The sequence below is a fragment of the Molossus molossus genome, unplaced genomic scaffold (genome assembly GCF_014108415.1).
Source record: "Molossus molossus isolate mMolMol1 unplaced genomic scaffold, mMolMol1.p scaffold_m16_p_3, whole genome shotgun sequence".
NCBI lineage: Eukaryota > Metazoa > Chordata > Mammalia > Chiroptera > Molossidae > Molossus > Molossus molossus.
The window spans coordinates 132307533-132333763 of NW_023425366.1; the positions used below are offsets into that span (position 1 = coordinate 132307533).

General features: G+C 44.3%; 1 protein-coding gene across 3 annotated transcripts in view; it reads right to left on the minus strand.

The window, feature by feature from the left end:
* The window catches only part of VPS35L (VPS35 endosomal protein sorting factor like), a 143539-nt gene extending 122034 nt beyond the window's left edge, over nucleotides 1–21505 (minus strand). For all 3 annotated transcript variants that reach the window (XR_004961631.1, XM_036278769.1, XM_036278770.1), the window contains exons 1-4: nucleotides 21476–21505; nucleotides 6973–7072; nucleotides 3609–3776; nucleotides 506–628 (exon numbers count right to left, since the gene is read on the minus strand). Coding sequence is in view for 2 of the 3 variants with exons in the window: in XM_036278769.1 (XP_036134662.1) it covers nucleotides 506–628; nucleotides 3609–3776; nucleotides 6973–7072; nucleotides 21476–21492 (408 nt within the window). In the remaining variant the exon portion in view is untranslated. The remainder of the gene's footprint in view (nucleotides 1–505; nucleotides 629–3608; nucleotides 3777–6972; nucleotides 7073–21475) is intronic.
* Between the last annotated feature and the right edge of the window lie 4726 nt (nucleotides 21506–26231).

The following is a 26231-nucleotide window of genomic DNA, read 5'->3' on the forward strand; positions in this document are numbered from 1 at the left end:
TTCCTCTTTCTCTAAAATCAGTAAAATACATCTTTTATAGCGGGAACGTGCCCTGAGAAGAAGAGCAGAGGCATTGTGGCAGAGCAATCCTGGCTGCCTACTGAGTCCTCTCTACTCCCGCTCACAGCTGGGCTTCGATGGGTGCACGGTCACATTTCCCAGTGTCCCTTGCATGTGCACACGGCCCGAGGCTACCTTCCCAACAAATGAACGAGGTGTGGCAAGGGGCTGTGGGAAGTCTCCACAGGAGAGCACACAGCCCGCTTCCCCTCTCCTGCTGACAACCTGGAGCAGAGGTGCCATCGAGCCCTTACCCTGTGGGGTCTGATCTTCTCCTTGGGCAGACAGTGTCGAGCTCGGTGAGCTGTAGGACCCCTAACTGGTGTCACAGAATTGTTTGGAGTGGGGGAAAACTCAAACATTGGAATTGGGTGCAGAATCATAGTAACAAAAAGAAATACTACTAAATCTGAGGTAGGCTCCAGGAAAGTGGACCGGCACTCACAATGGAGAGCTTCTCTGTGGTAGTATACCGGGCAAGGATTTCTCCTCGTTTGCTGGCCCAAGGCTCGAAGTCTGATCCGACTACGGAGTTTTCACCTCTGTCTCGTTTCTTTCTGGAACTGTCCTAAGGAAAGGAACAACAACCTCTTCATTGCCAATATCATTTCAATTTTAAAAATAATGTATAATCAAACACAGTGACTAAACATGGTATTGCATAACTGAAATTTGCTAACAGAGTAGAAAAATATTTTCCCAAAAAAGGGCAAATGTGTAAGGTGACAGATGGCTGTGCTAAGTCCCTGATGGGGACTTTCACAATGTGTACGTATCAGGTCTTCACACTGCACACTTTAGGGGTTTTATACATGTTTTTATTGATCTTTTAGAGAGATCGGAAGGGAGAGAGATAGGAACATTGATGTGAGAGAGAATAATGATCGGCTGCCTCCTGCACGCCCCCTACTGGGGATCGAGCCCACAACCTGAGCACAGTCCTGACCAGGAATCAAACTAGGATCTCTCAGTCCATGCTCAATCCAGAGCCACACTGGCAGGGCCACACTGTACACTTTAAATATACTGCAATAAAGTTGGTTGTTTTTTTTATCCTCACCTGAGGACATTTTTGCATTTATCTTCAAATAGAGCAGGAGGGAGAGAGGGAAGAAAAGAGAGAGAGAAAGATCAATATGAGAGAGACACATCGAGTGGTTGCCACCCACACAATCCAAACCAGGGCCAGGGACAAACTGCAACTGAGGTATGTGCCGTTAGCGGGAACCGAACTTGGGCCTCTCTGGTCCACAGGCAGATGCTCTAACCACTGAGCTAAATCAATAAAGGGCTGCAAAAGATTTTTTTTTTAAAGTATAAGAACGAGGCAGCTGGTACTTCACTGTAGAATAAAATACATCTGTCAAAAGGTTTGTTGTGCCCTGGCCGGTTTGGCTCAGCGGTGAGAATGTCGGCCTGCAATCCCGAGAGACCCGGGTTCGCTTCTCGCTAAGGGGTTGCAGTTTGTCCCCAGCCCTGGTTGGGTTGTGCAGGTGGCAACTACTCGATGTGTCCCTTTCACGTCGATGTTTCTCTCTCTCTCTTCCTCCCACTTTATCTGAACAAGAAATGGAAAAATGTCCTCGGGTAAGGATTTAAAAAAAAAGGTTTGTTGTGATAAAAAAAAAAATTTAGGCCAATTCACCACAAATGGCCAATAAACACATCAAACAATGCTAAAACTTATTAGGAATCAAGAATAGAAAAACTACCCGGACGACTGAGGGTCAGGGCACATGCCCAGGTTGCAGGCTTGATCCCAGTGTGGAATGTGCAGGAGGCAGCTGATCCATGTTTCTGATCCATGATTCTCAGATCGATGCATCTATCTCTCTCCCTCCCCCACCCCTCTAAAAACGTAAAAATAATAAAATTTTAAAAATCAACAAAAACATATTTAAAAAAAAAAAAAGAACGAAGAATAGGAAGACTGGACAAGATCGTTTTTCAACAATCAGAATGGCAGAGTTAACATGACTAATATTATCCTGGATGGAAGGGTGCAGAGACAGACACTCTGAAATACTGCTGATGGGGTACACACTGGGGAAGCCTTTCTGGGGAACAATTTGGGAACAGCCATCAAACCTTAACGGCATGTTGCCTTAAGTCAACGGTGAACTTCTAGAAGCTATCCTGCAGAATGCCCTGCACGTACGTATCAAGACGCACATGTGTTCAGGGACCAAGGCACCGCCATCTGCACAGGAAACACCAGGAGCAGTCTGTGTGCATTAGAAGGGAATGAAGAACTGAACTGTGCAGTACCCGTTCTTTAGAATACAATAAAATAAGGTTGTTCTAGAACACGGAAAGTTCGCCAAGACATATCGTCATGTTAACAATGAAGTATAAATGTAGTTCAAATTATGTTAAAAAAAAAAAAGAAAAGTACACAAATGCATGCAGCGCGCGCACAGAAGGAGGCTGCGGGTGTGGGTTCTGCAGGCGACTGGACAGCTGGAATTCCAGCCTGAATGGGGCTCAGCGCCCCCTCCCTGTGCTGGCCTTTCTGAACAAGGACCAGAACGCCTCTCTCACCAGGTGATGAGAGCTAACCCTGGTGCACTGAGAAGTCTGCCACACAGGACAGCGATGCTAGTGTGCTATTCATGAGTGTGATGTACACAACTACTCAAGAATTGCTGTCATACTTTCCTATGAAAACACAAGAAAAAGTCACAGAACACACATTTCACAGCTAACACTGATGACCTCCAGGGTGATGAGAGGAATTGGTCAACAGGACTGCATTTGTAGTGTTTGACTTTTGACATGAAAAATTAATTGAGTTACCTACATAATTACATAATAAACTTTTAAAAAGAACCATAAAAACAGTAAAATAAAAATTAAATATACATTTTCAAATGATTTTAAAAAGAACCCTGGCCGGGTTTGCTCAGCGGTTAGAGCTTCAGCCTGTGGTCCAGAGAGACCAAGGCTCAGTTCCCGCTAAGGGCACGTACCTGTTGCAGTTTATCCCCGGCCCCGGTTGGGGTTGTGTGGATGGCAACCACTCAATGTGTCTCTCTCACATTGATATTCTCTCTCTCTCTCTTCCTCCTTCTCTCACTTCCGCTCTGTCTGAAGATAAATGCAAAAATGTCCTCTGGTGAGGATTAAAAAGAAAAAATCTTCCAGGATCTGCACCAGCCTCTTACCACCAGGTCACCTTCCCTGAGCTGCACCCTGGGATTATGTGAAAGCACCCACACAACTTAAAAACAAAAAGATGATGCCTGGCTAGTGTGGCTCAGTTGGCTGATCCTCTTTCTGTGCACCAGGAGATCACAGGTTCAATTCCCAGTCAGGGCACATGCCTGAGCTGTGGGCTCGATTTTTAGTAGGGGGCATGCAGAAGGCAGCCAATTGTTTCTCTCTCATTGATGTTTCTATCTCTATCTCTCTCTCCATTCCTCTCTCTGAAATCAATAAAAACATATTCAAAAATGAATTAAAAAAAATTTTTTTTTTAAATGAAAACCCCCTTCCCTGTAACCACAGAACCAAGCACCAGCTGGATGACCGCCAGCAGGAGGTGTTACCGTAACAGCCGCTGTGGCCACGGGGTCAGCAGTGGCTGCAAACATGGACAGAGGGTCAGCTCCATCCAATACACCACTCAGCGGGTCCACCACGGAGCTGGAGGCAGAGGAGGACGTGGAAGAGGTGCTGCCTTTCCGGCTCACTTTCTTCGTCTTGGACTCGGTGACCTGTGGGGAACATTCATGGAGGTCAAATCAAAATCCCCTGCAACTCTTCTCTGTGAAACACCTGAAGAGTGGACTACTTCTTTGCCACAGGGTCTCTTATTTTGTGACAAATGAACATGACTCATAATCCTAGTGGTCAAGAAAGGAAAGGGGGTCATTAGGGTCAGGAAAGAAGAGACAGGGCCATTATGGTTAGGTGGTGATGTAATACACTCTTGTAGGGCCTTTTCAGTCAGAGTGTAGTCCCTGGACAAGCAGTAGCCATATCCCCTGGAAGCTTATAAAAGATGCAGAATCACCCTGGCCGGTTTGGCTCAGCAACTGGAGTGTCTGCCCGCAGACCAATGAGTCATGGGTTCAATTCCAGTCAAGGGCACGTACCTTGGTTGCAGTCTGTCCCCAGCCCTGGTCAGGGTCAAGCAGGAAGCAACCAGTCGATGCGTTCCTCTCATGTTGATGTTTCTCTCTCTCTCCCTCCCTCCTTCCCACTCTATCTAAAGATAAATAGAAAACTATCCTCGGGTGAGAATTAAAAAAAAAAAAAAAATGCACAATCTAGCCCAGCCAATGTGGCTCAGCGGATTGAGTGTCTTCCCATGGACTGAGAAGTCCCGGTTCGATTCCAGATCAGGGCACATGCTGGGGTTGCAAGCTCAATCCCCAGTAGGGGGCATGCAGGAGGCAGCCGACTGATGTTTCTATCTTTCTCTCCCTTCTTCTCTGAGAAGTCAATAAAAACATTTAAAAAAGATACAGAATCTCAAGCCCCACCAGACCTACTGCATCAGAATCTGCATCTCACAGCAATGGTCAAAGTAGGGTGATGAACCAGGACACGTAAGCTCCCGGGTCATTGTACTCTGAGGACAGTGTCAATGGCTCAGCACCGCCATCTCATCACAGCCAAGTACTGAATGCCAACTCCTTCCTTTCTGGAGAACTCCCAAGGCCACGCCTGGCTTTAAGTACTGAGGCCAAGAGTGGTGAGGTGTGAAGCCATCCCACCCCAGCTTCAGGTGACTGGACCAGGGTAAACCTCTGAGCCAAGAGGATCCAACCAGAGTCTCTGCTGAAAACAGAGAGCAACATTCAGAAGGGCTACTTAGGCTCCATTCCTTTTTATTTTTATTTCATTTTTTACCCTCATCTGAGGACATCTTTGCATTTATCTTCAGATAGAGTGGAGGGAAAGGGGGCGAAGAGAGAGAGAGAAACATCAATGTGAGAGAGACACACCGAATAGTTGCCACCCACACAACCCCAACCAGGGCCGGGGACAAACTGTAGCCGAGGTACATGCCCTTAGTGGGAACCAAACTGGGGACTGTCTAGTTCATGGGCCGACGCTCTAACCGCCGAGCCAAACGGGCCAGGGCCTCCATTCCTTTTTAACTGAGGAAGCTATGAAACCCAGAGGCCAGGGGCTGAGGGCAGTGATGAGCACCTTGGACACATATGCACAGGGAAGCAGAGGAAACCAATCTTCAAGAGAGCAAGACGGACAGCAGGTAACAGAGTAAAGGCAGAGTGCTGGATAATATAGAATCTGACTGGCCTTTGCCTTGGTTCCTGGAGAGGAGACTCTCAGTCCTTGGAGGGTGTGTCATTCACAAGACCCAGCTCCCATCACACTTCTGTTTATGCTAATGAGATGACAGAGCATGGGGACTGGTCACTGGAAAACCAACCACTGTACTTAGAGGGTTGGGGCCTTGAGCCAGGTGACCTCAGCTTGGCCTCGGGGGCAGGGGAGGGCCGGAGATCAAGTTCAATCACTTGGCCAAGGAATCAATCAGGTGTACATAGTGAAACTCCAATAAAACGTTTGGACACCAAAACTGGGGGGAGCTCCCTAGTTGGTGAACACACGATGGGCTGAGGTGAAGGCAGAGGCAGAGGAAATAGCAGCTCTGCGTTCAGGAACCCCTGAAACCTCACCCTGTCTGGCTCTTAACATGGCTGGTCCTCATTTGCATCTTTGTAATAAAACCGTAGGTGTGTAAGTGTAGCACTTTCCTGAGTTCAGTGAGTTGTTCTAACAACTTATCAAACCTGAAAGGGGGTCTCAGGAAACACTTGGGTTTGTAGCCAGTCAGTCAGAAGTATAGGTGACCTGGGGCCCTCAAGCGTGTGGCTAGTGTCTGAGCCACAGCAGTCTCACTGAAGACATTGCCCTTACCCTGGGGCCTGCCACCACCAGGGTGCTGGGCAAGTGCTTATCACTGGCACACTCTTGTCACTGTCTGCCTGGCATCTGGCCCTCCATCTCCCAGGTCAATCGTCCAAATTCTTTAGGACAGTGAGCCCCCCTCGTCCCTACTCAACTCTCAGCTCCTACAAGCTTGGTGGGGTGGACTCTGTTCCTGGTTCCCAGGGTGGGTGCTAGACCCAATCCAATCAATGAGCATATTCTATACCGTGGTCACCAGGATTGGTTCAGAGAAGGACAGGGAACTTAACCAGGTAAACAAAAACTGCTGGAGACGAGATTCCCCCTGCTGCTGTGTTGCTAAGCCAGCCAGATGTAAGCCCGGAGCTGATACAGCTACTCTGTCACCACGCGGGGAGAGTTCCTGAGAATGGAACCAAGTCACTGGTGGGTCAGCCGCTCAAGCCCATGGGGATATGAGGGGCCCTGGGAGACTGAAGGTCAATCTTGTGACTTCCTGCTTAATGCAATTGTCTCTGTGTGTTCTCAGGTCCTCCACTGTAAGAAACTGTGTGTCCTTGGTGTCCACTGCCATGTCTGTCAACCCCGTCTCCAGCCATGATGACAACCACACAGCCCTGATCACTTGCCAATGACTCAGAAGAGGGGTCATCAACGTCTCTTGCCTGCTTTGTGTTTTGTTTTGTTTTTTTAAATAAACTCACAGATAGACTACGATGCTACTCAGGATAGAGCCCTATACTGGAAATTAGTGATTCTTAATATTCCAAATAGGCAAATTAAAAAGCAAGATATTCTGCTTACGCCTCCAAATCCCATACTCATGACAACCTCATTGGCATGAGAAAGTAAAGAATAAAAATGATGGTGAGTGAGGCCAACCACAAAAAAATGGGCAGGGAACAAACTGATGGATTTAAACATGTAGAAGAAGCTACTGCTGGCAAAATGGAAAAGACCCCGGAAGGCTGCCTACAGTTCTGTGGAACAGAAACATCATTTAGGGAGGCCCTTGACAAAACTTACAGTGATGGGCTTCAGGGGGTGGCAGTCGCCCGACTCCAGAGGCACGGCCTGCAGCCGGCACGCTGCAAGCTCCGCCTTGTAGCTCCTGCTCCGGGAGTGCCTGCAACACAGCAGAACTGGGCCGTCAGGCCCTGCAGAGTCCTACCATTCTGAGAACTTGCTGAGACTTTCTCAGTGATGAGGTAGTTTGCACAGGAACAGTATTTCTACTAAGACCAACCAGAAATGCTAAATTTAAAAAACTTTTAAATCAGTTTGAAGTTATAAGGAGTTACCAATACATACAAGACCTGCGAGGTCAGACACCAGAAGCAAGGGAAGTTCACTGAGGTAAAGCCAGCGTCCGCAGGGCACTTGTTTATTCTTGACATGGATGAGAGGCTGGAGCAGTTGCTAGGACACACAGCAGCAGAAAGGAAAGGGCTTTAAGGAAACTTAACAGCACTAGAGAGATAAACTAGGGTTTGGGGCTATGGACACAGCCAGGACTTGAAGAAAGAGCTTCTGAAGAGAAGAGAGAAATCCAGGCCTGGTTTCCCCACAAAGTATCTGCCAGGTAAGTTATACAGAACAGAAAGAAGCCACGCAGAAAGTAGATGAAGAGCACAGTTTTCATCGGTCTGGTGAGGGCTTAACAAGTGAGATGAGTGGTAAAAGAGGAGACAGCACCCACACCGAAACAGGAAGGAAACAAAGGTGGAAAGCACAAACGAGTGTAGGTCTAACACACATACAACTGGAAACCAAAGAGTGAAAGAGAATGGGCAGAAGCAGTTTTTAAAGAGACGAGGCTAAAATTTGTCTCAAACTAAAGAAAGACATCAAGCTACATTCAAGAAACACCTGTGCCCCTAGTGAGCCTCAAAAACAAAACAAAACAACCATATTTAAGGTCTTCATGGTAAAAGAGAGTTTCTTAAAAGGAAAAATATACATTATTTCCAAAGGACAAGATTATTATATTAGCACAAAGATGGGAACCAGATGACAAATGAACTGGTACCTTTAAAGTAGTAATAGAAAGTAATTGCCAACCAGGCATTCTATTCTCGTGAAACTATCCTTCAAATACAAGGGTAAAAGAAATGTTTCCAGTCAAAGAAAAACCAAGAGCAGTGTCAGCAGCAGAACCAAACTTTAAGACAATACAATAAAATGTATTCAGCCCAGCCGGTGTGGCTCAGTGGATTAAGTGTCATCCCATGGACTGACAGTTCCCAGTTCCATTCTTGGTCAGGGCACATGCCCAAATTGCAGGCTCAATCCCCAGTAGGGGGCATGCAGGAAGCAGTCAATTGATGTTTCTCTCTCTCTCTCTCTCTCTCTCTCTCTCTCTCTCTCTTTCTCTCTCTCTCTCTCTCCCTTCCTCTCCCTCTCCCCCTGCAAAAAAAATAACTTACAGTGTTAAAATACATACAGAATTAAAATGCATAACAACTAAAACATAAAAGGCAGGAGAAATGCTGGTATGTAGTCTAAATGGTCGTTCGCCCAGATTCACAGGGTGAAATCCTGACCCCCAAAGGTGAAAGTACTAGGAAGTGGGGCCTCTGGGAGGTGATTAGGTCACGAGGAGTTCCATGAATGAGATTAGCACCCTTATACATATTAAAACAAAAACAGAAACAGAAAGCTCCGTCAGCCCTTCCACCCTGTGAGCACACAGTAAGAAGACATCAGCTATAACCTGGAAGTGGGCTCCTGCAGACACCAAACCTGCTCATGCCATGACCCTGGATCCCCAAGCTTCCAGACCGTGGGAAACAAATGCCTGCTGCGCACGAGTCCCCCAGTCCTTGGCATTGTTATAGCAGTCTGAACAGAGTAAGACAACAGCAACAACAAAAAACTGGGACCAGGAACGGGGTGCTGCTGCAACAAACACCTAAAACCGTGGACACGGCTCTGGACTGAATGCGGGTGGAGGCTGGAAGCGGTCTGGGGGACGTGCAGCTAGGCGGTCAGCATGGACGCACGGCCAAGGCACTGCGTGGGCTCAGAAAGGAGAGCCAGGACAGAATGCTGGCAGAAACGCAGAGGGCCTTCTGGGGAGGCCTTAGACAGAGCAGGGCTCCTTACAGGACAGGGATGAAAGGCAATCCTTGTTACAAAGTAGCAAAGAGCTTGGCCGAACTGTTCCTGCCCCAGAGTTTTGTGGAAGTTAGAACCTGCAACAAAACTGGCTGTCTGCTGAGGAAAATGCTCAGCAGAATGAAGCAGCAGCTTTGCTTCTCTTCCATGTTCACAGTGCAATGTGAGAGAAATGACTTAAAAACGAAACAGTGAACCAAAAGGGAACCAGACTTAGGTTCAGGAAAGTCCCAGCCTATCCATGTGGACAGAGATAAGAAGACATGTGGGTCAGACCGGCCTCCCATCACCGGCCCCAGCGCCAGGTCCCCTCCCTGAATTCCAGCACGCCAATCCTCGGCCACCCCACAAAAGACAAGGCACTTTCCATTTGTAAAATATCACCTTCCAGAAGAACAACTTTTCTGGGCACACGGGACAATTCCTGCCACCACTACCCACCCCTCAGGGAAAGAAAAACTAGAGCACAGGAACTTGGTCACTGTTCCTTTGATTCCGAATCCCTGACTTCCTCCTCCATACCCACTCTCCCACCCCATCCCAATCACAGCTTCATGACCTCATTAATGAAATACAAGCACCCAAATTTAACAGTACCATCCATCAGCTTTACTCATTGTCTCCACAACCCAGATACTCAGCCAGCATGAAAGAACTGAGCTCCCATCAAAGTTCATTCCCACCCTTTTTAAATAACCTTGGCTTTGGATGCAGCAGGAGAAAGAAGAACCAGGCTCTCGTTTCTAGCTTTGTAAGGCAAACCCCAACCACAATATACTGCCCAGGACCTGTAGGTCACGTTTGAAAAAATATACACTGTCTTCATCTTCCAAAAATATTACAGTTGGTGGTCACATATGAAATATTCTTCCAAACTTCCTTTAATATGCTATCAGCCAATCCTGACTTTTATTTATTATTTATGTATTTATTTATTTTAATCCTCACCCAAGGATATTTTTCTATTTATTTTCAGGTAGAAACAGGGAGAGACTGGGAGAGAGAGAAACCTCGACGTTGAGAGGGACACATCGACTGGCTGCTTCCAGCACGACCCCAACCAGGGCTGGGGACAAACTGCAACCCAGTATGTGCCCTTGCCTGGAATCGAACCCAGGACTCACTGATCCACAGGCCGATGCTCTACTGCTGAGCCAAACCGGCCAGGGCCAATCCCTGACTTTTAATATTTTTTTCTGTATTGATTTTAGAGAAGGAGGGAGAGGGAGAGAGAGATAGAAACATGGATGAGAGAGAACCTCAACTGGCTGCCTCTTCCTGCATGACCCCCACTAGGGATTTGGCCCACAACCTGGACATGTGCCCTGACTGGGAATCGAACCAGCAACCTCTTGGTGCATGGATCAACGCTCAGCCACTGAGCCACACTGGCCAGGCCAATCCCTGGCTTTTAAAACTTGCAAAATCCCAAGAGGAATGGCAGCATACAAAACTCCCCTGGTCTCTCCCCTTGAAGTTACAACAATTTAAACAGCTGTAATTCAACAGAGGTTTCCCTGCTCAACACTCAAATATGTCTGAGAGATCCACACGCTGAAGCTCTGAAGGTGGACCAGTGGGAGCAAACGGGGGAGGAGGAAAGGGACAAGAGCTGATGGTGCCATTAATGCAATCCAGAGATCACTGCGTGTCTCAGGAGAGGGGAGCAATCAGGTTGCCACTGCACATCTGGCTGACAGGAGGCGCAGAGAAATAGTGAGTGACCATACTATAGCTGAACCCAGTGACCTGGGCAGAGACTGAGCGCAGAGGTGTGGCCACGGGTGTCTGGTAGCCATCAATGCCATGCAGAAAAACCAAGCCAGGGAGCCTGACCTTCTCCCTCACCCTCTCAGACCTAACTTCCCCCTCGCCCTTCCAGAGCTGGCAGAGGGCCCCAGAAAAGCCGCAGCAGTAAGCATGGGGCTACAGGGCACATTATCTGTGGCCCTGAAGATGGAAGAGGCAAATGCATTTTCCCTGAGGGCAGGTGCACACTGCAGCTAATCCCAGGACAGAGGTGGAGACAAAGAGGTGAGCCCGCTGAGGTCTGCAGTCACCACTACTGGGGGGGAAACAAAGGCACAAACACACCAGCCGGCCTCTCCCTGCGCACCCCAACCCCACCCAGTCTGGCCGCAGGAACAACACTGGAACTTCACAGGTGCAAACTCCATCTCCCACCACATTCCCCCACAGGTCAGTGCCCTGAGACTAAGGCAACCTGGTCACAGAAGTGATATCCACCTCTCCAGGAAACACAGGACCTTTTCCACCACCAGCAGCAATCTGAGAAGCCAGAGCAGAGAAACTAAAAATCTTGCCCTTCAGCGCCACATACTGGAAAACAAGAGTTTTTCTCACTAACCTACTAAATAGATAAGTGCCCCTCTTTAAAAGAAAAACAAACCAGACTTCATTTCCATAGATTTCTAGGAAGAGAAAGAATTCATCAAATACCCTAAGTAACCAAGGTAACCGGGTAGGTCAGAAAAAAATTTAAAATCTCCAGAAAATAAACTTAAAGATATAAAAATAAGTGATTAAATGACAGAGAATTCAAGATTGCAATTCTAATAAAACTCAACGAGATACAAGGAAATGCAGGCAACTTAAGGAACTCAGAAATAAACTCCAGGAACAAAAGGAGTACTTCACCAAAGACACTGCAACTTTAAAAAAGAACCAAACTGAAATTCTGGAGCTGAAGAATTCAATAAAAGACATAATGAACTAGTGAGCAAAGGAAATAGAGCCGACTTAACTATGTCATCAATCCAGAAAGGCCTTCTCCAAGGCACCTTGTATTTAAAATGTCAAAAATTAATGACAAAAAAAGAATTCTCAAGGCAGCCAGGGAAAAGAAGATAGTAACCTATAAAAGAAATCCTATTAGATTATCATAAAGGTTTTCATTGTCAAGTTTTTCAGTAGAAACTCTAACAAGTTAGGAGACAGCAGAATCAAATATTCAAACTATTGAAAAAGACCAATGACCAGCCAAGAATAATATATCAGCAAAGTTATCCTTTTTATATGAAGGAGAAATACAGTAAACCCTTGATTTTGCAGACCTGGATTTAACAAACTTCGGATTCAATGGACAAAATTTCCGGTCAGTATGTCATATGTGAAAATTAACACCCTGTTAATTTTAAAATGCTTTTAACCAAAACTTGCTTGTAATTAAATTAACAGGTTATTTTTGTTATTAACTCACTGTTATTTTTAACACATTTTAGCAAGTAGGCCATATGTTGGAAAAAATACTGTAGTAATTTTTTTTTCATCCTCACCCAAGGACGTTTTTGAATTTTATCTTCAGATATAGGGGGAGGAAGAGAGGTAGGAAGAAAGAGAGAGAGAAACATCAAACATCGATGTGAGAGAGACACATCCAGTGGTTGCCACCCATACAACCCCAAATGGGGCTGGGGACAAACTGCAACCGAGGTACATACCCTTAGTGTACAGACCCAGGTCTCTCTGGTCCACAGGCCGACACTCTAACCATTGAGCCAAATCGGCCAGGGCAACACTGTAGTAATTTAGCTGACATAAACAAATTTTACATATCTATAACTATAGTCTATATATTTAAATCCAAGAGTCACCGTTCCCAAACAGTGTTTGGCAAATGATAAGCACATGATCACATGCATCTCATATGGTAACTGGCTCTGCTGTTGCGAGGCGTGACTTTCTGCAGCAGTTTTAATGAGTGCCACCCAATGATCCCATGTGGGTTAAGCCTCGCCCCAGCCATGTGCATTTGTTTACTCGCAGTGACTGGGGAATGCATGCATTTACTAGACCTATTCAGTATAAATTTAAAGTTACAGTAATACATATAGAAAACTTTTCTGTGAAATTAAATTTTTCACACATACTTAATTTTAACTACACAATCGTGTCTACTTAAGGAAAAACAGGTAAACTAATTAATATGTCAATTTTTTAAACATAGGCATTCAGAAAACCTACTTTATTATACAACAGACTTTGGGCTTTAATGAACACTCCCCACCCAAATTAGTCCCTCACACCTAGGTTTAACCACAAAGACTTTTCCAGACATACAGCAGCTGAGGGAATTTACCACAAGACCTGTATTACAGGAAATACTGAAGGGGGTTAGTCTATCCAAAACTAAAAGACAAAAGAATACAAAACTATGAATAAGATGACTAACAGACAGACAGAAGCAGGAAATTTCAACCTTTTTTCAGAATAGAGTATTATACAGTTAAATATAACATACAGTTTAAAGAAGGCAAAAACATTTTTAAAAGAGAAGACAGTAGCTACTGCAATTTGGAAATGAACTCAACATACATACATGGGGATAATTTGTGACAACAAAAACATCAAGGGGAGGTCAGGATCTGCACAGGGGATGGAGACAAGATGCATTCAGAAGGACTACTATATATACGACACTTTCTTTTGCATAAACCTAATGATAACCACACACAAAAAAATTCCAGAACTGAGACACAATATAAAAAAAGAGAAAATGGAAAAATCATAGAATACCATCAAATAAAAACAATAGACAGAAACACAAGGGAAAAGAAACAATGGACACACAGAGCTACCAGAAAACAAAAGATAAAATGACTACAGGAAATCCTCATATACCCAAAATGTAAATGGACTGAACTCACCAATAAAAAGGGACAGAGTAGCAGACTGGATGGAAAAAAAAAAAGAGTAAAATAAAAAGCAATTGTATGCTGCCTTCAAGAGACACATCTCAGCTTCAAGGACAAATACAGACTCAAAGTGAAAGGATGGAAAATGATTCTCCAAGCAAATGGCATCCAGAGGAAAGCAGGTGTAACTGTACTTATATCTGAGAAAATAAATTTCAAGCTAACAACAGTAACAAGAGACAAATATGGACATTTTATAATGATAAAAGGAACACTACATCAAGAAGACATAACACACAAATATATATGCACCCAACCAGGAAGCACCAAAACACAGGAAGCAACTATGAACAAGACTAAAGAAAGAAATTGACAAAAACACAATCATAGTTGGGGACCTTAATACTGCATTGACAGCTCTAGACAGATCATTCAAGTGGAAAATCAGTAAGAAATATCAGCCTTAAATGACACACTAGACCAAATGGATATAACTGACATTTACAGAGCCTTTCATCCAGAACATCAGATTATACATTCTTCTCTAGTGCACTTGGAACATTCTCAACGACAGACCATATATTGGGACACAAAACTAGCTTCTACAAATTTTAAAAAACTGAATTCATATCAAGCATATTCTCTGAACATAATGCTTGGAAGTTAAAAATTGAATGCAAAAAGCACGCAGGAAAAATCACAAATATGTGTGGAGATTAAACAACATGCTACTGAAGAATGACTGCAGAGAAGAAATAAAAGGAGAGATCAAAGATACATACAGACAAATGAGAATGACAATATGACATATTAAAACTTTTGGGATACAGTAAAAATGGTAATAAGAGGAAAGTTTATATCATTACAAGCCTATCTCAAGAAACAAGAACTCTCTCAAATAAACAACCTAACGCTACATCTTAAAAAACTTAGAAAAAAACAAATGCAGCCCAAAGTCAGCAGAAAGAAGGAAATAAAAAAATTAGAGAATTAAAAAAAAAAATAGAGAACAAAAAGACAATACATAAAATTAATGCAAAAAAAGACCTGCTTCTTTGAAAAGATTAAAAAAACTGACAAACCACTGCCTTGACTTACTAAGGAAAATGGAGAAAAGACTCAAATATCCAAAACCAAAAATGAAAGACAAATTACAATGTTCACCACAGAAATACAGAGAAAAATATAAGAATACTCTGAGTCCTGGCTACTGGTGTGGTTCAGCTGATTGAGCATCGTCTCGTGCACTAAATGGTCATAAGCTCAATCCCTGGTAGGGAGGCATGCAGGAGGCAGCTGATCGATGTTTCTCTCTCTCTCTCTCTCTCTCTCTCTCTCTCTCTCTCTCTCTCTCTCAAAACTTATCCTTGGGTGAGGATAAAAAACAAAAACAAACAAAAAACCTTCCCCAAATGTAAAAGTTCCAAACCAGATGGCTTCACTAGTGAATTCTACCAAACATTAAAAAAGATCTAACACCTACCCTTCTCAAACTCTTCTTCCAAAACTCTAGAAAAGAGGTAATACTTCCTAACATGTTTATGAGGCAATGTTACCCTGCTACCAACCCTGGCAAAGATAACACAAATAAAGAAAACTACAGACCAATATCTCAGGTGAATACAGATGTAAAAAACCTAAACAAAATACTAGTAAATCAAATACAACAATACATTAAAGCATAATACATCACTATCAAGTGGAGTTCATTCAAGGTAGGCAAGGATGGTTCAACTTACGCCAGTTGATCAATGTGATACACCAAATTAACAAAACAAAGAGTAAAAATTATATGATCCTATCAATAGATGTAGAAAAAGCATTTGACAAGATACTACATCCACTCTCACCACTGTTATTTAATATAGTGCTGGAAGTCCTAGCCAGAGCAATCAGGTAAGAGAAAGAAATAAAATGCATCTAAATTGGAAATGAAGAGGTAAAAGTGTCACTTTTTGCAGATGAATCCTAGAGAAAAACTGAAAGACTCGAGAAAGAAATTTATAAAAAAATTCTTTTGTAATTGCAAAAAAAGAATTTAACAAAGGATGTGTGAAAAGTACAATAGAACTTGAAAACTACACAAAGGAATGGAAAGATATTCCATGTTTATGGACTAGAAGACTCAAGCTAGTTAAAATGGCCATATTATCCAAAGCAATACACAGATTTAATGTAATCCCCATCAAAATCCCAATGGCATTTCTAAAAGAAATAAAACAGAAAATCATCAGATCTGTATGGAACCACACAAAAGACCTTGAAGAGCCAAAGCAATCCTGAGAATAAAGAACAAAGCTCTGGTATCACACTCCCTGACTTCCAGTTATACTGAAAAGTGACAATAATCAAAACAGCACAGAATTAGCAGGAAAAAAGACACACAGACCAATGGAACACAGTTAAGAACCAGATATATTCCCACAAGTACACTGGCAAATGATTTTTGACAAAGGAGTCAAAAATGTGCAATGGAGAAAAGAGTCTCTTCAATAAACGTGCTGGGCAAATTGGAAAGCCACATGCAAAAAAGAATGAAACTAGGCTGCTATTTGTCACTATACACAAAATTAACTCAAAATGGATCTAATACCTAAATATAAAATCCAAAACAATGAATTATATAGGAGAAAATATAGGTACTAAACCTATGAACCTTGGTCTTAGAAAGAACCTTATGAATTTGACCTCAAAGGCAAGGGAAGTAAAAGCAAAAATAAATTAACGTAACTGTATTAAACTAAAAAGCTTCTGCACACACAGCAAAAGAAACGTCAATAAAACAAAATGGCAACCAACCGAATGGGAGAAGGTGTTTGCAAACAACACCTCCAATAAGGAGTTAAGATTCAAAATATCTTAAGAACACAACTCAACAACAAAACAAACAATTCAATTTAAAAAAATGTGCAGAGGACCTGGACAGATAATTCTCCCAAGAAGACATACAAATGACCAATGGAAACATGAAAAGATGCTCAACTTCACTAGCTATTAGTGAAATGCAAATCAAAACTACAATGAGATACCACCTCACACCTGTGGAGAAAAAGGAACCCTCATTCACTGCTGGTGGGACTATAAACTGGTAATAGCCACTATGGAAAACAATACGGAGGTTCCTCAAAAAATAAATAAATAAAATAAGAACAGAGATAACACATGACCCAGCAACCCCTCTCTGGACATCTACCCCAAAAATTGAAAACATTTATTTGTAAAGATATATGCATCCCTATGTTCATTGCAGCAATATTCACAGTGGCCAAGACATGGAGACAACCAAAGTGTCCTTCAATAGAGGACTGGATAAAGAAGATACGGTATATCTATACTCTGGAACACTACTCAGCCATAAGAAAAGATGAAATACTGCCATTTGTGGATGGTCCTTGAGAATACAATGCTAAATGAAATCAGTCAGACAGAAAAAGTCAAGAACCATATGATTTCACTCTTATGTGGAATATAAAACTGAAAGCAACAAATACGCAAGACAAACAAATAAACATTCATAGACACTGACAACAGTATGACAGTCACCCGTTGGTAGGAGTGGTAAAGGGAGTCAAACTGTGGTGACAGAAGAGATTTGGCTTTTGGGTAGTAAATATACAGATGATGTATTATAGAATTGTACACTTGAAATCTAAATAATTTTATTAACCAATGTCACCCCAATAAATTGAATAAAAAATAAAACAAGAAAAACCCCAAGAATAAATTAGAACAATAGCCATAAATGTTTTTTATATATACATATATTATGCATATATATGTGTGTGTGTGTATATGTATATATATGTTTTTGACTTCTTAGAGAGAGAAGAAGGGAGAGAGAGATAGAAATATCGATGTGATACATCGATCAGCTGCCTCCTGTACCTGTACGTCCCCACATTGGGGATGGAGCCCACAACCCGGCTATGTGCCCTGACTGGGAATCCTCAAATCAGGACCTCTCAGTCCATAGGATGATGCTCAATTCACTCAGCCACACTGGCTAGGCAGCCATAATAAAGTTTTAAAAACTGAATTACACTTGTTCTTTCAGATCACCAAGACCTTTATCAATAGAATGAACAGAAATATCACCTGACCAGAAATTCAGCTGCAAATGTTTTCATCTCTATAATAACTACCAAATCAATCAACAGCTGGGAAAAGCAATACCTCAAAAGCACTATATGACTTGCTGTGAAATAATAACAGTTCTCATTTATTAGGTGATTATTGTATACCAGGTATCAGGTCAAGCTTTTCACCTCCAAGTTCCTCATTTCATCAACCCTAGGAGGTAGGTGCCGAGGAAGGAAAAAGGGCCACATACTAAACTAAAGCTCAGGGGAGGCCCATATGGTGGCCTTACCAACTCAAGAGACATACAAAACAGCACAAGATTGTCTGAACAAAAAAATTCACATCTTAGGCCTGCAGTTTCCTTGACAAAGGTCAATCTTTACCTGTCTGTTTGCATCCAATACTGTCAGGGTAATCCTGTTTTTTTCCAGACCCCTCAGGGCACCTCTCCCCAGAACAAGAAACCACAGAACTCCTCATGGTTATCTTGTTCCCTGTATACCATCTCCTCGTGCTGTAAATGTTAACTATCCTCTACCCACTGAACAAAAGTATGTCTCTCTGTTTAATTCTTAATCCAAGCTCAGAGACTTCCCTGCTTTGCTTCCCCTACCCCATTAGTCTACCACTCATGAATTTCATGTACCCCCTCCTTACATCTCCTCCTTTGATTCTAATTTACAAAATAAACTGCGCCGTTCTCTGGAGCACTCTCTGTTGAGACTGCCTCCCAGGTATTATTGTAAGTTTGTTTCAAATAAACTCATAAACATTCTCCATAGATTTGGACATTTCTTACTGTGACGGTGCTATTAGTATGCCCACTTTCCTCTCTCTGTTGGGACATGACAGGAGCATGCAGGATTCAAACCAAGGCAGCCCAACTCCAATTCAAACCTCCTATAGACCATCCATTAGTGTTTAAAACCTGAAAAATTAAGCAATTATCTGCCTTTTTTTTTTAAGGGCTGAGCTTTCATATTATTATTATTATTATTATTGTTATTATTTTGAAGTTTGAGGGGAGTTCTTTGGAAAATAAATAAAAGCTTCTGGGAAAACCTTTAAAAAAAGAGAAATGTTTCCCCTTCCTGAAGTCATGTCAAAGTGCTGTATTTTTATTTTTTTCTACCACTTCTTTATACTTTATTATTTTCTCAAATTTACTTTTTGCTCCTTGGCATTTCCTGCAGTTACAGGGGAGCAAATAGGAAATGTGATGCAGGACGCACTGGACATATCACATGTTAGGCTAACCCAAAACATATCAGAGATAACATTTGTGACAAAAGGAATTCTGGAAAGACCCAGGACAACACAGTAGGGCACCAAAACCCAGAAACCTCAACAATGAGTAAGGTCCCAGGCTCTGGGCTGAAAACCTCAGCACTCCTGTGGGTTCCGGGACTAAGTGAACTAACTGCCTCATCCTTCTCCTTCAATTTCCTCATCAGAAAAGCAGAGCTGTTAAGAATTACATAAGATGCTGCAAGTTAAACACTTAGCACAGTGTGTGGCACAACATAAAGGCTTGATATATGTCAAAAACAGTGGCAGAAACACATTTCTCCTCTGTGGGGCTCAGTTTCTTCATGCATTCCAAAATTTTACTGAGCACCTACTATCTGCTAAGTTCCATGCCAGGCACTGGGGATCCAGGTATAGTTAAAACTCAGTCTCTTACCTAAGGAGCAACAAAGGTGGGGAAACTGAATGATGACCATGTGCTACCGCACAGAAAAATGTCTTGAGCATGGCCAGATTAAGAATTTTGGAGACCTCAGATGCACCTCTCTCCGTTCGTAATTTTTAAAGTGAAAACAGCAAGGGTAAAACACACTGAGAGGCAGAGATGAAAACAGCATCTTCCTGAATTTTCTAATAACAACATTCCAGATAACTGAGGCCAGGTGTTTCTCCCATTTTTGTGCGTAAGCCTTAATAAATCCCTAAAAGCCGCTTCATATGACCAGGTCAAAGAAAACTCTGGGTTGGAAGACCTCAGTGGCACCCAATCCTGTTTTAGTGTGTGCAAGCTTTGGAAGGAAGACACAGGTAGCTGGGTGAAGGGAAGACAGCTGTGAAGCAAGCAGAAACCCAGAAGGTTGTACAGGCCGACCTCGTTTTATTGCACTTGGCTTTATTGTACTTAACAGATATTGCCCCCCCCCCTTTTTTTTAACAAACTGAAGGTACGACACTCCACTAGCAAACTTTGATTACAACTCACTTTACTGCAGTGGTCTGGAACCCAACCGACAAAATCCCCAAGGTCTGCCTGTATCTGATTATTTCTAAGGTCTGGGACTTGTGAACAAAAAGGGGCCACATGCTAACCTGACAAACTCATGGAAGGCCTGTGTTACAGCCTTGCAAACTCAAAGACTTAAAGTAACCACAAAGGATGGTCTGAAATTAAAACTTTAACTAAAAGCAGTTCATGGCATCTTCCCTGACAAAGGTGGATTTTCACCTTAAGTGATCCTACTGCCTTTTCTTTTTCTTGCATCTAAGATGACACACCTTTGGAATGTGGGGTAACTTCCTTTCTTCCAGACCCCTCAGAGCAGAACCTATGCATCAGGGCAGAAACCACAAATCCCCTCATTGTTATTATCATGTTAATTGTTGGCTGTTAACTATCCTGTGCCCACCTGTGTAAAAGATGTCTGTGTCTATCATTTTACTTGTCATCCAACCCCAGAGATTTCCTTGCTTTAGTTTCCCCTACTTCCCTACTCTATCGCCAGTGGATTTCAGGTAACCCAGTCCCGCCTTCTCTTTAGATGGTAATGTATAAATTAAGGTGCAACGCTGCCATTCTCTGGATTATCTCGCGTCGTTGAGGTTTTGCTTCCCTGCGTGTGTGAACAGTTTGGCTCAAATAAATTCACAAAATTCTTCCCAGGTTTGAATGTTTCTTACGTTGATTGGCTGAATATTCTTGCATTTACTCTCTCATTCCATGTAAACCATTTCACATTATTTGGGAAGAAAAATCAGAAAATTATCTTCCTTTCTGAGACACAAGCATGAACTCAATCCCCAAATAACTCCATCATCATAATCACAACCGGCTGCGTCCTCCACATACTCGGGGAGCCCGCTCGGGGCTCCAACCACTGCAGCCACAGAAGCTCGCTGGGCCCGGCAGCCCCTGCAGGTGCACGCCCCCGCACATCCTGCAAAACCGTTTTTGCCTCTGCCTTTCTGCAACCTCCCCTGGGCGCCTTCTACCCTGTGCGTCTTTCCCGGGAAACCGCCAGCCCGCGAGGGCAAAGGGCAGTCTGCAGCGCTGCAGCGGAGCCCGGCGGGACGCTCGGGCAGGGCACACGGCCCAGAAGAGAAGAGCGTCTCCTCTAGATGCACTGAGGGGCCTGGGGAGCAAACCGGCGCCCGTTGTCCGGGCTCAGCTGCGTCCGTCCTCGGCATCCAGCGCCCGGAACCCGCACCGGCTCTCCTGGGAAACGGACGCCGGAGCGTGGCCCTGGAGAGAACCAAGATCCCGCCGGCCGGCCCACGGAGCTCCCCGGGTGGACAACCGGCGTGGGGCGGGAGGCTCCCCAGCACCCAGTGGAGGAGCTCACACACACTGAGCACACGCTCCGAGACGGAGACAGAGACAAGGACACGCCAGGACAAGCCGTCCCCAAGCCCCACTGCTGCACAGCCCTTACCAGGGGAAGGCCGCCATCTTCCCGGTCACATGATCGCTGCCCGGGGGCGCAGGCCCGTCTCGCCCCGCCCCTCCCGCCGCCACGAAAAGGAAGGGCAGCCTGCAAAGCGCAGGCTGCGGCTTTGGCCGGCGCCATGGTGGGGCGGGGCCGGCGCCACGCCGCAGTGCGCAGGCGCCGCGGTCGGGAGGGGCCGGCTTGCGTGCCCCACGCGCTGGGGCGCAGGTCTCTGGCGTCGAGATTGTGAGGGGCGGGCGCTGGCCCCTCAGAGCGCAGGCGCACCCGAATCCCTGACAGTTAGGGGCGGGCTCCCTACCCAGAGCGGGGCTCCATCCCTGGAAAGGAGATCCATCCTCTCCCTACACAGACTCCCTCCCCCTTTCTAAGGAGGGAACCGCTCCATCGGGATGGGGAGGGATCTCCGGGGAGGGATCTCCCTTCACTACTGCGGGATCCCCTTGCTAAGGAGGGAACCCTGTGCTCCAGAGGCCCCCCAACCCCTCACCTTGGAAGGAGTACCCTCCCTGTGGTAAGGAAGGAACCCCACGCCCCACAGAGAGAGGCCCCTGCACTATGGAGGGAGCGCAGCCCCTCCCTGGGGAGGGAAACCCTCACTCCCCCTCTAGGTGGGGATCCCCACTCCAGGCATGGAGTCCCCTCTCTGAGGGAGGGTGCCTTTTTCTATGGCGGGGATCCCTCCCCTTTAGGAAGGGAGCCCTTCTCTAAGAAGGGAGCCTGTAGGAGGAGGAGTCCAATGTGTAGTTGTGATATGTGGTTAGACAGGAGCAAAGCAAGGACAGTGGGCCAACTGCAGAAGCTCACCAGGACAGAAAGCCCCAGGTACTTAGCAAGGGGCAAAACAAAAAACAAGGACCTCACACCTAGGCTAATTTTTTGTATCCTAGCATATGGCTGGTCATGCAGTTTGGACCCCCTGACCTTTTCCTCCCTAAGGAGAACATCTAGGTCTTGGTTGTATTTTAACTCCAGGTACAGAAAAACATCAAAACCAGACAGGTGACTCCATGGCTGCCTCAGGACCAACTGCATTGACCTTCCTTTGGCTCTGACCAATTGGCAAAGACCACAACCCTGAAAAAGCACACCTGGAAAACTGATAAATATTCTATTGAGACCCTCCCCTGAGACCTCCCCTAAGATTCCCACCTGCAGGTGTGAAGGACAAACACATGCTATGTGAATGTACAGAAAAATTTTCCATTAGGCAGACCTTATCCCTTGGATTTTAAGGGAATGGCAAGAACTAGCTGCTAGAGTTAATAACCACTGCATTGTATAGATAGATAATCATTGTTTTGTGTACACTGAAACTGCTAACCACAAATATCTGCTTCTGTACATGCTTGCCTGCTCGCAAACCCTTAGCCCAAATTCCTTAACACAGGCAAAGACAACTATATAAGCAACCTACCCCCTAAGCTCGGGGCTGCTCTCTCCTCTGCATAGGATGGGACAGTCCCCAAGCAACTAATAAAGCTCTCTTAATTTGAACACAGTTCGGAGTCTGAGTCTGGTGTGTCTCGTTGGTCTGCAACACAGGAGGGAGATAAATACCCTCAACATGAAGGACCCAGTGCATACTCTCACCAAGGGAAGCATGCCTTTGTCATTCCCTTCCCCCCAATTCTTCCCTCTAAGACACCCCACTAGACTGCAACCAGGGGAACAATGGCAGTGGCAGCTCATCCCGTCCTAACCCCCTGGAACCCTGACTTCCCAGTGAGCCAGAGCAGCCCAGCGTGGGCTCTCCTGTTGCTTGTATGCTAAGCCCTTGTCTCACCGTCCCAGGGGTGTTTTTGCTGCAGCCAATAAGTTCTCACTGGCTTTGCTGCACTTTGTCTCTGGACTGAAATCTTTCCTTCAAGAAGACAAGAACCGAGGTTTCCTCATCTCACTGGTAACATATTTGGTGCCATAACATGGGTGTTCTTACTATGACTTAGATCGTTTTGTCACTGGTAAGCTGGTTGTCTTTGCCACCTTGGTTTGAAGGACATGACTAACTGTGTTTCCTTCCTCTTTGCATTTTTTCATCTGGACATGGGGTTTTCTCTCTCTCAGCAGACTGCTGTGCTGTGTGGGCATGAGACAAGCATTTAAACGCTGTTAAGGTGCTTGCCGCTAGAAGACTCCAGTGACAAGGTTGCTTGGTCCTGGATGGGGAAGTTTGTAGTAAGCACCCCGCCAACTGCAAGACAATGTCCATCCACCCAGGAACACTGTAAAATCACACAAGGTCATTCCCCAAAGCTCTCCCTGTCAGGTAACTAGTTGCAATGGAGAAAGAGAGAGGTCCTTGCCTTTTGCCTAGAAGGATGTTCTTTTCTTCCTTCCTTTATGTCTGGAGTTAAATTCAGGCTTTTGTTGTTGTTGTTGTTTTGTGTTTTGTTTTTTAATCCTGATGGTGGAGCTAAAAGTTGAGTGTTCAATAGAACCTAGGCTATAGATAAGGGTCAAGACAACTAAGGATGGGGGAAAAAATGGATGTGTGGTTTTTAACTTTGGCTTTTTAATTGGAATTGATTTCTGAGGGTCTGACCAAAACCTTTTGCTGGATAAATGAGGGCGTGAACTTGTTTGGCTCTGAATGAAGATAAAGGGCAAGCCCTCCCTCCAGCTTGAATCTTGTGCATTCTTAGGTGACTTAAAATCTCTGTGGAGGTGCCAGGGGGCATCCCCCATGGCACGCAGGAGGCCCATATGGAATCTCAACTCAACTGTAACTAAATATTTGACTTGTCCAGGAACACACACATAGAGGATTCTTACCTATGGTCCGAGTCCTCACAGCTGTATTAAATGACCAGGGAAAGTAACTGAGACATGTAAAAGGGTCTGAGATGACTCGGGAGATAAAAGCCCCTTGGAGCTCAACTCACACACGGCACACTTCCAACTTACTACTTAGAATCCCTAGAAATTTGTGCAGACCCTACAGATCTCAAAACAAAACTGAATAGAACACAGGAAATTGTGCCTCCAAGGCTGGAAACTCCCAGACCCCAGCCATTGTAGCTATGCAATTAACAGAAAATCTTTACTTATAAGTACTTACAGAAGTAGGAAGAATTAACTAGAAGCGATAGCAATTTAAGATGCCCAAAATCTAGCTCTTTTGATGCCTAAATTAATTTTTGCATACAAAATTAGAAAAAATAAAAAGCCAGCACTAAAATGAAAACTGCATAAATTGGAAGCTTATCTTGATTGGAAATTAGAGGCTTCTAGGAGAAGCACAGGTAAATTGCACTCAGGACAGAAGAACCAGAAAGAACAATCTCAAAGGACAGAGGAAACAGAGATTGTATACATTCCCTGTACTTAAACAAGAATTAAGGAATCTAAAGATTTCCCTGATTTTCTCCAGGGCCCTGATGGGTTTTGCAAAGGAACTTAATTTAACTGTTAGAGAATATGGTCCTGGCTTTTCTAAGCTATTCCAATTAATGTATCTACTCGTTTCTGGGAGCAAAACAACAGAATTACTAAATAAGGTCTGCTAGGAAACAACTGGAGGAGAACTGTGTTTTTATTTTAGAGAGCCAGGTCACTTTGAAAAGGGCTATGGAAATCAGAAAAAAATGATGGGACAAAAGAGAGACCCCGGGCAGAAGATGGCAAATCTTTCTACACACTGTGAGTCATCTCCAGTGGGTCCACCACTTTTTCTGGGAATTTAAGAAATTAATGAAAGGACAACAATAAGTCAGATCCTGTCCCTGACATCAGGTGCTGCCCTGCCAGACCTCCATATGAATCTTGGGGGATATGGAAAAAACAAGAGATACACTGGCAAGCTCAGATCATCAAGACTAGGATGTGCATCTTAACCCCAGCAACAAGGGGTTGGAGAGAAGGGAGATCCCCTTGGTAAGTGTAGGGATGTGGTCTCTCCCATGAGACTTAGGACGAGTTGTACAGTTAGACTAGCTGAGTCTGGAATCCTGGGCATGAAGCAGGAGATGCTCTCCTTTGAGCCCACTGTAGGCGAGGGTAAACGGGGACACCTATTTCTCTCGTACTCCTCTCTGTTCTCTTCCAGATGAGAAACCAACTCTCCATTCTTCAGGACTTGCCCCTAGAATATATCCTCAAGAACTGGTCGAAATTGATCCCAAAACCCTAAAGAAAAAGAGATTAGTGTTCTTCTGCAATATAGCATGTCCCCAAATACAAGCTGGGGAAGCAGGAGGCCTGGCTGAAGAATAGAAGCCTTAATTATAACACCATTCTCTAGCTAGATCTTTTCTGCCATCATCAGGAAAAATGGACTGAAGTCCCGTATGCACAAGCCTTTGGCCTTAAGGGACAACCCAGACCTGTGTACGACTTGTAGCTAGAACTGTTTGCCTGTCCCAGGGAAATGGACGGAGGTCCCAACAAGTGTCTATGGCTCTCAGGGATGACCCTAAGCTATGTACTATAACCTACATATCTCTATAATTTCTTGAGAGCCTGAAATATACCAGATGAAAAAGAAAGAAATATTACAAAATGGGTGTATAAATTAGTCAGTTCTTTGTCAAAATTTTGATGGCAACCCAGGTTTTGAGATATTAAAAACAACTGTCCTTGTTTTACGAATAATCTTTACAGAGCCAGAGGTTTGGCTCCAAAAACACTTCAAAGCCCACCAAGTCTTACCTGGGCCATCTTGTATTTTTAATTTTTTATTAATTAATTAATTAATGTATTTTTGTTATAGATGTTTCTCTGTTTCCCCCATTGACATCCTCCT